General features: G+C 51.3%; 1 protein-coding gene across 4 annotated transcripts in view; it reads left to right on the top strand.

The window, feature by feature from the left end:
• The window catches only part of rimbp2b (RIMS binding protein 2b), a 64,496-nt gene extending 52,960 nt beyond the window's left edge, over positions 1 to 11,536 (top strand). The window contains exons 18-28 of one of the 4 annotated variants that reach the window (XM_068310254.1): positions 374 to 1,093; positions 2,514 to 2,622; positions 3,017 to 3,142; positions 4,956 to 5,137; positions 5,228 to 5,396; positions 5,687 to 5,749; positions 5,887 to 5,990; positions 6,980 to 7,006; positions 7,365 to 7,436; positions 7,570 to 7,704; positions 9,759 to 11,536. In XM_068310254.1, the coding sequence (XP_068166355.1) occupies positions 374 to 1,093; positions 2,514 to 2,622; positions 3,017 to 3,142; positions 4,956 to 5,137; positions 5,228 to 5,396; positions 5,687 to 5,749; positions 5,887 to 5,990; positions 6,980 to 7,006; positions 7,365 to 7,436; positions 7,570 to 7,704; positions 9,759 to 9,947 (1,896 nt within the window). In that variant the 3' untranslated portion in view covers positions 9,948 to 11,536. Of the gene's footprint in view, positions 1 to 373; positions 1,094 to 2,513; positions 2,623 to 3,016; positions 3,143 to 4,955; positions 5,138 to 5,227; positions 5,397 to 5,686; positions 5,750 to 5,886; positions 5,991 to 6,979; positions 7,007 to 7,364; positions 7,437 to 7,569; positions 7,705 to 8,387 lie in introns of all 4 variants that reach the window. The other 3 variants (XM_068310252.1, XM_068310251.1, XM_068310253.1) reach the window with 3 other exon arrangements.
• Positions 11,537 to 12,140: the final 604 nt, after the last annotated feature.

Here is a 12,140-nt window from a genome sequence, read left to right as displayed (position 1 = left end):
TGGAGACGATTCTTCTTCTTCTTTCATTCTCCTTCACGTTTTCTTTCATCCGTCTCTGTTTTCTGTTGGCATCGTCTAACCTGCGCTCCGTCCCGTCCCCCCCCCCCCCTCCACAGATTCCTGTCAGTGCATGCCATTTTCTCTTCTCACCGAATGAGACTGCATGTTTTAAGACATTGCATAAATAACTAATTCTGTCTTTATTTTGTCTTCCCTCCCCATTTGTTCTATTCACACGCCGTGTTGTTTCCTGCCTGTTCAAAAACCTCCGAAAAACTTTTCAACCTCCCCCCTCCTCCCCTCCTCGCAAAAAAATCGAAACTTTTCAAATCGAACGACCTTACGGGACCCCCCCCCCCTTTTCGCGATGAAGGCGTATTACAAGCGTCAGGACTTAGCAGAGGACAGGGACTGCTGGGACCTCCAGCGGGAGGTGGTGAAGCCCAAGTCGCTGCGCAGCAAACGTCTCCACAGCATCCCCGAGGTGTCCGAGGACGACCCCGACGGCGTGGACGGCGTGGCCCAGCGGCCGGGAACGCCGCACACCCAGCGAAGGATGTTCCCTCAGGACGCGCCCCCCAGCAAGAACCCCCGCCACCTCCAGCGCCAGCGCTCCTCCCCCCGCTTCAGCGACAGCCGTTACTGCTACTACCCGGACGAGCGCGTCTCGGGGCGCCCCAACCGCCAGAACACCAAGAGTCCCGACAGCGGGTTGGACTGTGGCAGCGAGGAGGAGGGCTCTCTAGGGCGGGGCCATCGGGCGTACTACGCTCACGGGGGCCCGGCGCGGGGGCCCGTGCACATCATCCACTGCGAAGGCCCCGTGGAGCGGCGGGCGCTGGCGATGGGCCGCAAACGGACGCTGACCCGGCAGTGCAGCGTGGAGGAGGAGTTCTCCGACGCCCCGGCGACCACCGCCAAGCTGGTCCACACGGGCGACTTTAGGAACAGGGACCACTTTGGGCCGCGGACCTTCTCCAGGGACGGGGCCCTGAGCGAGGGCCGGCTGAACGAGCTGGACCGGGTCTGTTACACCCCCCACAGGGAGGCTCGGGCGCAGTCTCTGTCCAGACTGACCCGGGACCAGCCGCTGGTGTGTGACTCCCACTTTCTGCTGTACTTTCATCCGCCAGCTGCCGCCATTACTGTTGTCTGTTTGTTTTTACCCCCCACCCCCTACCCCACCCTCTTCTGTTTCCCCCAGTTCCGTTTGTGACCCCCCCCCCCTCGTTCATGGTCGGTCTGTTTTATTTTGAGTGAACTGCTCAGAATGTCGGGTGGATTTTGGAACAAACGCTTTCACTTTACCTAAAGGCCATTTAACCACGTTTTGACTTCTCATGTCTTGGAGAGGAGAAGGTTTTTCATTTGAAGGGACGTCCCAGTGCTTTTTTTTGGGGGGGGGGGTCGCCACCCCCCCGCCCCCGTCCTCTCTCATCCGTTTCCCCTCCACGTCTACATTTCAGCATCTCCTTCTCATCCAACACCAGAGACTCCACCTCTCGCTTTTCTCTTCTGTTTGCTTCAGCAGGAAATTCTGTCATTCACTCATCACCATCATCACCATCACCATCATCATCAGCATCACCATCACCATCATCATCATCGTCATCATCATCACCGTCATCATCAGCTCTCATTCATGTTGGATGGTCGCGGTAGAAAAGCTCCAGGCTGGTGCGATGATGGCTTTGCTCGTCTTCATCCATCTGTTTCCTCCCACTCATCTTTTCATTTATGAGGGCGCAGACCCACCCCACTGGGGGGGGGGGGTCCCTGGAGGGGAGTCGTAAACTGAATCTCCAGGTCATGTGACTGTGACATCACTTCTTCTGTCCAGTGAGGCGTCTTAGATTACAAGTAGACGTGGTTTGAGACGTCGTTCTCGATTTTAAAAAAAAATACACCGATAAATAAAAATGAAGTTGATATCATAAAATCACTATTAAACCATTAAAAACCATTCATATTATATTATTGTATAATAAAACAGAATAAAACATATATTATTAACCCCGTAGCAACCCCTGTGACCCACGATGAGGAAGAAGCTGCTCCAGACGAGACGGAGACATTTTTTCTGTAACGGTTGTTTTCAAGCTCGTCTCATTTCATCACTGACATCATGATTTTAATGACATCAACCCTCGTCCAACGACCCTGCCCCCTCCTTTGGGATCTGCGCCCCCCCCCCCCCCCAATCAAACGCTCTTCATCTTCAGCCGCTGACATGCACAGAACAAAACAAATGGTCTTTAGCTAACCATGTGCCCCCCCCCCCACCCCCTGGTCATGTTGTCCTGTTGGGGTTGATTTGAGTTGTTTTGATGGTTTTTGCTGCGTTTCTTGTTTGTTTCTTACGTTTGTTTTGTCTCCTTGAGGACAAACGGAGCCTTCATTTGCTCTTACGTTCTGTATTTGTTTTGTCTTTCGTTTGAACAGGATTGTGGGATTGTTTTTTAAACGACGTCGCCGCTCTGACCAATCACCTGTTGTTTTCTCCCCTCCCAAAGATCATCGGGAACCCGTCGTCGCACGGCGCCGCCGATCACCTGGACCACTCAGGGAGGAGGCTGGTCCGCATCGGCACCCCCCCTCAGCAACGGCCAATCCCGTCCATTGGTTAGTGAGGTCGCCACACGAGGACACGCCCCTTCCATCCTGCAGGGCCACTGATGTTTGTGCTATTCCTACCATGTGTTGTGTGTGCATCTAAACCACGTAGGCCTTCCGGGGGGTGGGGTGGGGGGGAGGTCCAACCTCATGAGCGTCACTGTGGGTTGAAATGTTTCCATCCAATCTGAGCCCCACCCTCTTCCCCTCGCCCCGCCCCTCCCGCCACAAAGCGAGCATCGCTGTTTTTACACCCACCGGCTCCAGAGTGAAACCTTGTGCCTCCCCCCCCCCCCCCTTCTTCCTCATCATCCTCAGCATGAGTGAATGGGCCATGGGGGAGGGCGGAGTGTGTGTGCGGGGGGGGGGGGGCTGTCTGACCGTAACGCTGTGTCTTCTGTAGAGATCACCGTGGACAGTAACAGTGAGGGGAGTGAGGGGAACCTCTCCCCCGTCAAGGACGATGTTTACTATGGCAGTGTAGCTCGGCGCAGGATATGGCCATCCATGTCCTCAGAGGATCAATCGGGTATGTGGTGCAGCTTCTCTCCCAGGTCACCCTGACAAGGTCAGAAGGTCAAGAATGGCTCTTGAACTCATGATGTCATAGAGGCGTAGCATAGCCTAGCTTAGCATAGCCGAGTAAAGCTGACGGGGGAAGACACTGGCCACTGTTCCCGTTGCTGGAGAATGAAAACCCCTTCCCTGTATGTAACAACCCCCCCACCCCCACCCCGACTCACCCACTCTCCACCCTCCATATCCAGGCCGCCCTCCCACTCCACCCTGTTCTCCCCCGGATCTCTCCCTTGCCCTCCTGCCACCCCTCATGATCCAGTACCCGGGTTCCTTTATTTTTGCATGACGCCACAGTGAGAAGGATGACTCAGCGAATTGTTGGTTTCGCTCCGTCACACGTTCATCAACACGTCCGACGCCGCCGGAAAACATTTCACACCCTCCAGCGTTTCAGTTGCCTCGTTCGCATTGGTTCGCAGCATCTCCGGCGCCATTCCTCAGACCGCCATCCCAACATCTGATCCATGAGACGCATGAGGAGCTGATATCAGGTCACACACACCCCCACCCCCATACACACACACACCACCACCAGCCCCCCCACCCCGTCCCTGATATCAGCAATTCCAGGACCTGCTGGGACGTTTGATGTTTTATCCTCCGTTGTCTGTTTTGGCTGCACTTTGTTTCTGGCTAACAGCATGCTAACATCAGAGCGCTGCCTTCATGCTAACATCAGAGCGCTGCCTTCATGCTAACATCAGAGCGCTGCCTTCATGCTAACATCAGAGCGCTGCCTTCATGCTAGCATCAGAGCGCTGCATGCAGACTAGCCTCTGAGGGAAGGCAGTGAAACAGTGATGAACTGGAGCGCAGCGTTAGCTTCTTCCTTCCTTTGCCTGTCTGTGTTTCCTGTCTGTGTTGTGTTGACCGTGTCACGCCAGCCAGCAGAGATGTGTGAACGAAGACCTGGCCTGACGTTTTCCTGCTTTATGGTGATGATGATGATGTGCTTTTATTTGTGCAGCGCCTTTAGCCAGGGGCTGCAGAAAAAGAAAGTAATTACAGTCGAACCTCGAGATGCGAGTTGAGATACGACTTCAGGACACCAGCACTAGATGGCGGATGGATACAACATCAGTGAGACCGGATCTCGTTCTTTACCACGTGTTGGCGGATGGATACAGTATCAATGAGACCGGATCTCGTTCTTCATTCTTTATAATTTTTTACGTAACTTATGTTGATTTTACCTTCGTATAATTAATTATTTATGTCTCTTGGTTGATAAAAATGTATTTTTTTAATAATTTAGAGAATTTGGGGCTTTTTACAAGGTTGGAATGGATTACTAGTTCAGTCATGGATCAGATTTAACTCGTATCTCGAGGTACTACTTTACAATCAAAGACGAAAACAACTAAACAGGAATGGAGAATAAATCGATAAATAAATGAAAAAGCATGTTAGATAAATTGTGGTACAGATGTTTTTACTAATTGCTAAGAAGTTTTCTCTAAATAACGTTAGCTGGGTTTGTTAGCCCGCTGCTAACCCACCGTGGACGTTAGCACTTCCTGGTTGTGGTTAATATTCAACCTGCAGGTTTTTTAATTGGCCTCGTTTCCTTCAGAGGGAACATGAGTGAACTCTCCCTTCAGAGAAGCGCCTGGAGCTTTCCGGGCAGCTCTTCTTTCACACATGCTTCATCGCCCTCTCCCCGTCAGCGCTAACAAACAGACGTCTTCTGCTCTCGTTGCCTCTGCAGCCATCGTGGCTGTCTAAGGCTGGTAGTAGCAGCAGAGGCCTCCTCTCTGTTTCAGACGGCTATGGCGGGCGCAGACGCGGGCGGGGCCGCCGATCCCTGGACTTCTACGACGAGTCCGAGCTGGAGGAGCTGACCCGCGTGTTTGTGGCGTTATTCGACTACGACCCGATGTCCATGTCGCCCAACCCTGACGCCGCCGACGAGGAGCTGCCGTTCAAGGAGGGCCAGATCATCAAGGTGGGTTGTGGGCGGGGCCTCCTTGTCGTCGTTGCAGATCCTGGCGTCCGTCTGTCTGCAGAACGTCTCCTGACGTGTTCTTCGTTCTAGGTGTTTGGGAATAAAGACACGGACGGCTTCTACAGGGCGGAGATCCGGGACCGACTGGGTCTGATCCCGTGTAACATGGTCTCCGAGATCCAAACGGAGGACGACGACATGATGGAGCAGCTCCTCAAGCAGGGCTTTCTGCCGCTCAACACCCCGGTGGAGAAGCTGGGTGAGGCGTCGCTTGGCGGCATTACGCTTCTGCCGTCTGGCTGGCTGGCGGTGCGTTCAGGTGGCGTCCAGAAAGTCATAAGAAACGAAGATGCACCGTTCTGTGACGTTATAGATGCAGGGAAATGTTTAGAAATATGATTTAATCTGAAATTAAATCTCAGTGCTTTTCTGACCTGGATTATCCTGGAACCCTTGAACGCACCGTCACAATCAGCTGTCTATGACTGCCTCTTAGCCCCGCCTCTCTTCTCTCCACGCTTCACTCTGTTTTCCATCTTTCCTGTAAAGTGAACTGCGATCGTTTCAAAGACGGACGCTCAATAAATCGCAGGTCCAGGAAGTCAAAGCGAGGTGTGTCTCTCCTGTCTCACTTCATCTGTCATTTCCACATCGTTAGCGTCATCATTAAGCTGACGCTAAGCTAACATCCTCATCGTCACGACCTTCAGTTGTCACGCCGCTTGATCGGTCTTTTCTGACGTCCACAGAGAGGAACCGGCGGAGCGGGCGCCAGCATCCTATGTCCACCCGACGGATGGTGGCGCTGTACGACTACGACCCCCGAGAGAGCTCCCCTAACGTTGACGTAGAGGTACTGTCCTCCTGCGGTCGCCGCCCTTCTGACCTTCATCACCTTCAACATACTGTGAGATGAAGACGATGTGTTTGGGTTCAGTCTGGTCAGAACTTAAAGGGATAGTTTGACATTCTCTGATTTAAATGAGAATCTTGGAGTTAGGGGACTGTTAGGTTAGCTTAGCACAGACTAGAAGCACTTGATGACATCATGAGGTGCTCGCCGTTCCAAAGCGTTCCCATCGTCCTCCGTCAGGACACAGATTTCGAAAAGGCTGGTGAGCACGACGGAAGAGGGAAAAGCATTTATTAAAGTAACCACCAGATACACACTCCTTCCTTAACCAGCTTTAACAAACGAAACCCAAAAACTACAGAACCGATGATGCACCCTCGTTCCTCGCGGTTAATGCATTTCAGGAACCACACGCAATTAACGAATTTCGCGATATAGTGACAAAATATCTTATTATTTACGGTACTTTTACTGATATTAAACCACCTTATATCTGTATTACCTTTAAAACACTCTGATTGACTGTTTAAAGCACTTTTGTGTCTCACGAAAGGCCGAGAATCACAGAACGTAGTGCACTTCCGGATACCATCAGCCAATAGAATGTGCGTACGGTATCACATGACTGCCTACTTAAAATCCGCGATGAGGTGGAGTCACGGGTGTTGATGCGCACCTTGAGTCTCCTGCAGGACAGGAAGTAAATGAACACCAGGTTGGGGAATACAGGGAACTAGCCATTAGTCTGGAAGCTAAACTAAACCTTCAGGTTCGCTGGCGTTCTAGTAGATGCTAACCTTTAGCCTGCTGCTACCAGGCTCAAGCTAACAGTCTCCTCGCTGCAGTTTCGTGTTGATGGGGCTTCAGTTGAACTGCTAAGGGTCAAACTTCGAACTTGAAACCATTGAATTATTTTCCCGTGCTGTTTTTTTTTGCCCACCCCCCGTTGACTTACTCCCACCTTTCTATTGGCCCCGCCTCCGACTCAGTACGACGGCCCCAGACCGAACGAGGAGGTGAGTGAGGGTGACGAGGGTACGCTGCTGTCTTTTTCGTGTGTGCTTCCTCCCCTATTTGTTGCCGTGCAAACGAGGAGGCGGGCTTCTGACCTTTTGGCCCCTCCCTTCAGCCAGCATCTCCCCTCCTCAGTTTGGTCTCTGGTGTCGACGTGTCTCCTGTACGTGTTTGGTTGTGTGTTCAGACCCGTAGGAGGTGTGTGTTCAAGCCAACGTCTGATGCATCTGCAGAGACCCCCGGCGTTTCAGATGCATCGCTGTGATTTGGAGAAGGACGCGTTTAAACTGCGTAGATTCTCTGTCCAGGAAGTGGATGGCTGTGGGGGGGCGTGTCTCACGGCTCTCTCTCCTCCGATAGGCCGAACTGACTTTCTGCGCCGGTGATGTCATCACGGTTTTTGGCGAAATAGACGAAGACGGCTTTTACTACGTGAGTACCCAACGACTTGTTTGAGTTAGCAGCTAACCGCTACAAGCTAGCATGCTGTGGGTTTTCTCAGCTCTCCTGGGGGAGGCGTTAGCTGAGCGTTAAGCCAACATCCGCTCTCATATTGTTCCCGCAGGGCGAGCTCAACGGACACAAGGGACTCGTTCCCTCCAACTTTCTAGAAGAAGTGCCTGACGACGTGGAGGTCTTCCTCACCGACTCGCCATCTCGCTACGCCCAGGACGCTCCAGCACGGATCAAGACCAAAAGGGTACATGCTCCTCCGCAGTACTAGCCCTCTGTCATCCATTTCCTGTTTCAGTTCCCTCTATCTCCCGTCGTCTCGTCTGTGTGCGTCACAACGACCTGTAAATAAACCGATAGACGCATCAGATCAATGACAAACAAATCAGAGGTACTTTTATTTTTCATGTCTACTCCTGTGTGTGTGGGGGGGAGGCTGTAAAATACCTGGATACCATAAAAAGAGAGTGGGGGGGGGGCTCCTGTGACTGTCAGGTGTAGAACAGCGGTTCAAACCATTTGCACATAGCTGGCGCCCCAGCAGATGGCTGATGGGTATATTCTGTGTGTGATTAGTTTCTAATAGAGTCCATAGTCTGTTGTGCTGAAGGATGAACTCTGTAGTCTGTCGCATGTTCTCGTCCCAGATGCATGAAGTCAACGTTTCCTCTCCAGATGAACTGGAGCCTTTTGTATCTGCTGGTTTTGTAAATTTACTTTCTTGTAAAGTCGCACGCGGAGGAATCGTGATTTACCAAATGTAAATATGTGATGCTATTTTTGTGTTTGACAAATAATGCAACTGTTGAAAATGTGAATAGGTGTCATCAGATGTTTGTTTCTTCTGATTTGACCGTTGTCATGGTGCAAACTACTGAAACGCCGTCACCATATTTTTTTTATTTCTTTCCTCACCTGCTTGGCAAACAGAAGAAGAGTGTTCATTTCACCCCTTAGAGGCTCTGTTACGTCACGTAAGTGAGCAACTGACGATACCGCCGCTACGCTGCCCTCGTCTAATGCAGCGGACGGGGGGGACCCCTGGTTCTGGTTCTGTTCATGTAGTGCTGCTCCGCCTCCAGGTTGCCATAGGAACCAATCAGTAGTGTCTATTATGGGATAGCAACCCTAGCCAATGCATTAGACAAGAAGTATGGTATCTTCAGTTGTTTCTCTGAGTGTTGTTCATGACCATGTCCGTCTCCTGCAATAATTCTCCTGCTGTAACTCATGGGAAGCTAAAAGGCCACGCCCACCCGCAAGTCAAAGAAAACTTTATTGGCTATTTATTTTGCACCGATTGGGATCAAAGATGCAACTGCTGACTGAATTTTCACTCATTTAAAGTGAGACTGTGCAACTTTTTTTTTTTTTTTCCGCTATCGAAGCTAAAGCTAAGGTTAAAATGTTCCACACGTAAAGAGTTTCTATGTAATCAAGAAAAAGGTTCTAGTCCCGGTTCTCTCTGGACCCGTGACCCGTCCTCTCTCCAGGTTTGGAGGAAAGCCATCCAGTTGTTTTTGGCTAATCCTGCTAACAGTTAGAAATGGGCGCTAACCTCTGTAGCTGGGGTAATTAGAACTTAATGTTAAGCTAGCTACACTAAGTTTTAGCACTCGGCTAACTGTTATGTTATTGTACTAGTAACAAAATATAATAAATAAACAACTGTTTGCTAGCATTAGCCATAATGACCTTTTGGATTAGCCAAGACAGCTTCAGCAGCATGGTCTCATTTTAAAGCCCCCTGAATAGAATCCTGGGGTAAATATTTCACTCAGGGGTTTAAAGACGCGCCGCTGAGTCGTTCCCTTCAGTATTTGTGTCATGTGATCTTAATTTAATGAGCTCCAAAACAATTTACCTTCATAAACGTCTCAGGTGACACATTTTACCCCACCAGTTATCTGGGGTCTGGTTGCCGTGGCAGCAGACGAGAGGCGCGCCCCCCCCCGAGTGAATGGAGTCAGCCTTGTGAGGGCGGGGCTTGTTGGCGGCCGCCTTTTAGCTCATGATTACAGAACCTGACTGCTAGTCTGTAACCCGGGTGTATCAGTACATGTATGTAGTACAGGGAGGGTGAATGTGACCCGTGTCCCAAGATGCAACTGTTCCTGTTCATGTTCTTGATATTGTTGGAACCCTTACATCCATGTGGAAGTTAGTCCCGCTTTAAATGTGTTGGGGGGGGTTGGGGGGGTCCACCTGAGTGACGGGACAGCATCCAGGGAGGGAGTCGTCAGCTGTGGTGGACCTGGATTTTTAACCATCCTCAACTGTCCCTTACGGGTCTCCCATTAGGTTCTGCTGGAAAACTCGGTTCCGCCCAGAAGAGCGGCCCCTCCCACAGCACTTCCACATGTGCTCGGCTCCTCCGTGGGGCCCAGCAGCCCCATCGGGGCCCCACCGGACAGATACTCCTCCAAAAAGAAAAAGGGACTGCTCTCCAAAGGGAAGACAATATTACAAAGACTCGGCGCTGTGAAATAGGAGGGCGCCGCCCACTCTGAGTAGAACCTTGGGGAGGCGGAGCTTCATCTTGTACATCTGCTGTATAATAATTATTTTGTTAGACGCGTTTCACATCACGTCCTGACGCCTCGTGGTTTGAGTTTGGCGTCAAGCCTCTGACCTCCAGGTTCCGGGTCCTGACTCGCTGCTGGAGGTTTGCATGTTCTCACTTCAGCACATTCCCTCTTGCCCCGCCCCTTGCCCCTCCCCCAGACTGCATGTGATGTCATGGGCTCCGTGTGCACCTGGATCATGCAGTAGTCGGGCGTGGCCGACATGACTGTGACGAATCATCAGCATTAACTCCTCCCTGTTTAATGACTGTGATCGAGCCAAGCCCCGCCCCACAAGCACACGCTGCCCCGCCTCCAGGAACCACAGACTGAATGGACACGCCTCCTCGCCCCACCTCCATGTATTTGCCTTACAATCGCACAAGTCAGTAGAGGGGGCACTTCCATGCTCCGCTTCATGACGTTAACCCCGCCCTGAGGGGCGTGGCTTCCATCGGTCCAGCTGTGCACCAGTGACCGTTTCAGTCCAAAGGAGGTTCTGGAGCCTCACAGCGTTGCAGGACTCACCTGTAGATGGAGGCTCCGCCCCCCTGATTCATGAAAAATTAAAGTGAACAAAAACAAACCTTTTAGAGGCCACGCCCAGCAGCAAACTGTCACCATGGAGATGCACAAAAAAAACAACAATTGTGTGTAAAATGACAATTTCTCTCGTCTGGTGAGACCGCCTCGTATTTCGAGTCGTTTTTTCTGGTCTTCATCTGCAGTTGTTGAGGTGAAAGTCCTGCTCGCTGTGACGATCCAGAAAGTTCTGCAGACAGACGGCGAGTAAAAAACGACTCCGGTCCGGACACAGGTTCCACCTGAGAACCATGAAGGCTCCACGCTTTCTGGGCTTCAGACTAAAACGTAAACAGATCGGAGCCTCTGACCCTCTGACCGGTACCAGCTGACCCTCTGACCAGATATGAGCTTCTCTGGGTCAGAACCTCTTCCCCCAGTAGTGACCAGTGACACACAAAGCTACCTCTGTCCCGCCCCTCCGCCCACCTGACGTTCATTCCAGCCAATCCGTCATCGCTGACTCAGCGTCCCGAGTTGGGCTGGTAAACAAGTACAGTAATGTAAACGTGTCCACCTTCATGAGGGGTAGTGAATGTACCGCCCACTGAACGCCAGAGTGTGTGAAGCGGTCCCCTCGTCTTCGTCACACCTTCCTGTTCTTCATCTCGTCCATCGACACTGAACTGAAACTGCCAAACAGAATGTATGCTAACGTTCTCCGTTCCCACAGAACGCCTCCCCATCGCTTCTGTTCGTTTCCAGTGACTGTTGGCTCTTTTTGTACTTCGTCCATTTGTAAAAATTGTTTTTAAATGTTTATACTTGATTTTCAAACTGCCTTTTTTGTACGTTTGACTTTATAACCGACAGTGCGAGCTTCCCCCACATCGTGTGCTAGCTTTCTGACGAGTTCTCGGCCTGCTGACGGTTCGTTCTCGTGTGGGTGTGCATGTGCAATCTTTTCTAAAATATCTAAATAAATTTGATATTTTCTAACAGGTGCGTGACGTTTTTTTATTCCCGTTCAGGAAACACACAAACACTTGAGGGACTTAGAACCTTTAAAATCAGGTGACCGATTTTGTTTGAATTAATTTCATAAATACGTTTCATGAAAATTCAATGAACTTTATTTTGAATGAACTGTACAACAGGGACAGCCAGCCAATGAGCTGCGTCGGGTCGTCCAGCCTGCTGTCGGGCACCTGGTGGAGGCTCTGGCCCACCAGGACGGCCAGCTTGTGGGCGTACTGGCAGGGAGCTGGGACCCGGATGACCCCTTAAAGCACCAGGTCAGAACCCCAGACCTCTGCTGCGGGGTCAGGTCAGGACCAAGGTTTGTTTTGGTCATGTGATCAGTCAGTTTAGAACTTTCCAACCAATAGAGACTTGTTAGCTTAGCGTGCGTTAGCCTCCACCTGTCAGTTGTAGTTCAGGTCACACAGCTTGTAGGTCAGGTGCTGCACGTAGTCGGCGTTCATGTCGCTGGAGTCGTGAACCACGGTGTGGTGTGTCGGGGACACGCTCCCCATGCGGACCACCTGGCTGACGATGTAACACCTGTAAACCAGGACAGAGCGGTTAGCCGCCGCCA

This window comes from Antennarius striatus, chromosome 3, assembly GCF_040054535.1.
Source record: "Antennarius striatus isolate MH-2024 chromosome 3, ASM4005453v1, whole genome shotgun sequence".
Taxonomy (NCBI): domain Eukaryota; kingdom Metazoa; phylum Chordata; class Actinopteri; order Lophiiformes; family Antennariidae; genus Antennarius; species Antennarius striatus.
This window is presented reverse-complemented; position numbering and strand designations above follow the sequence as displayed.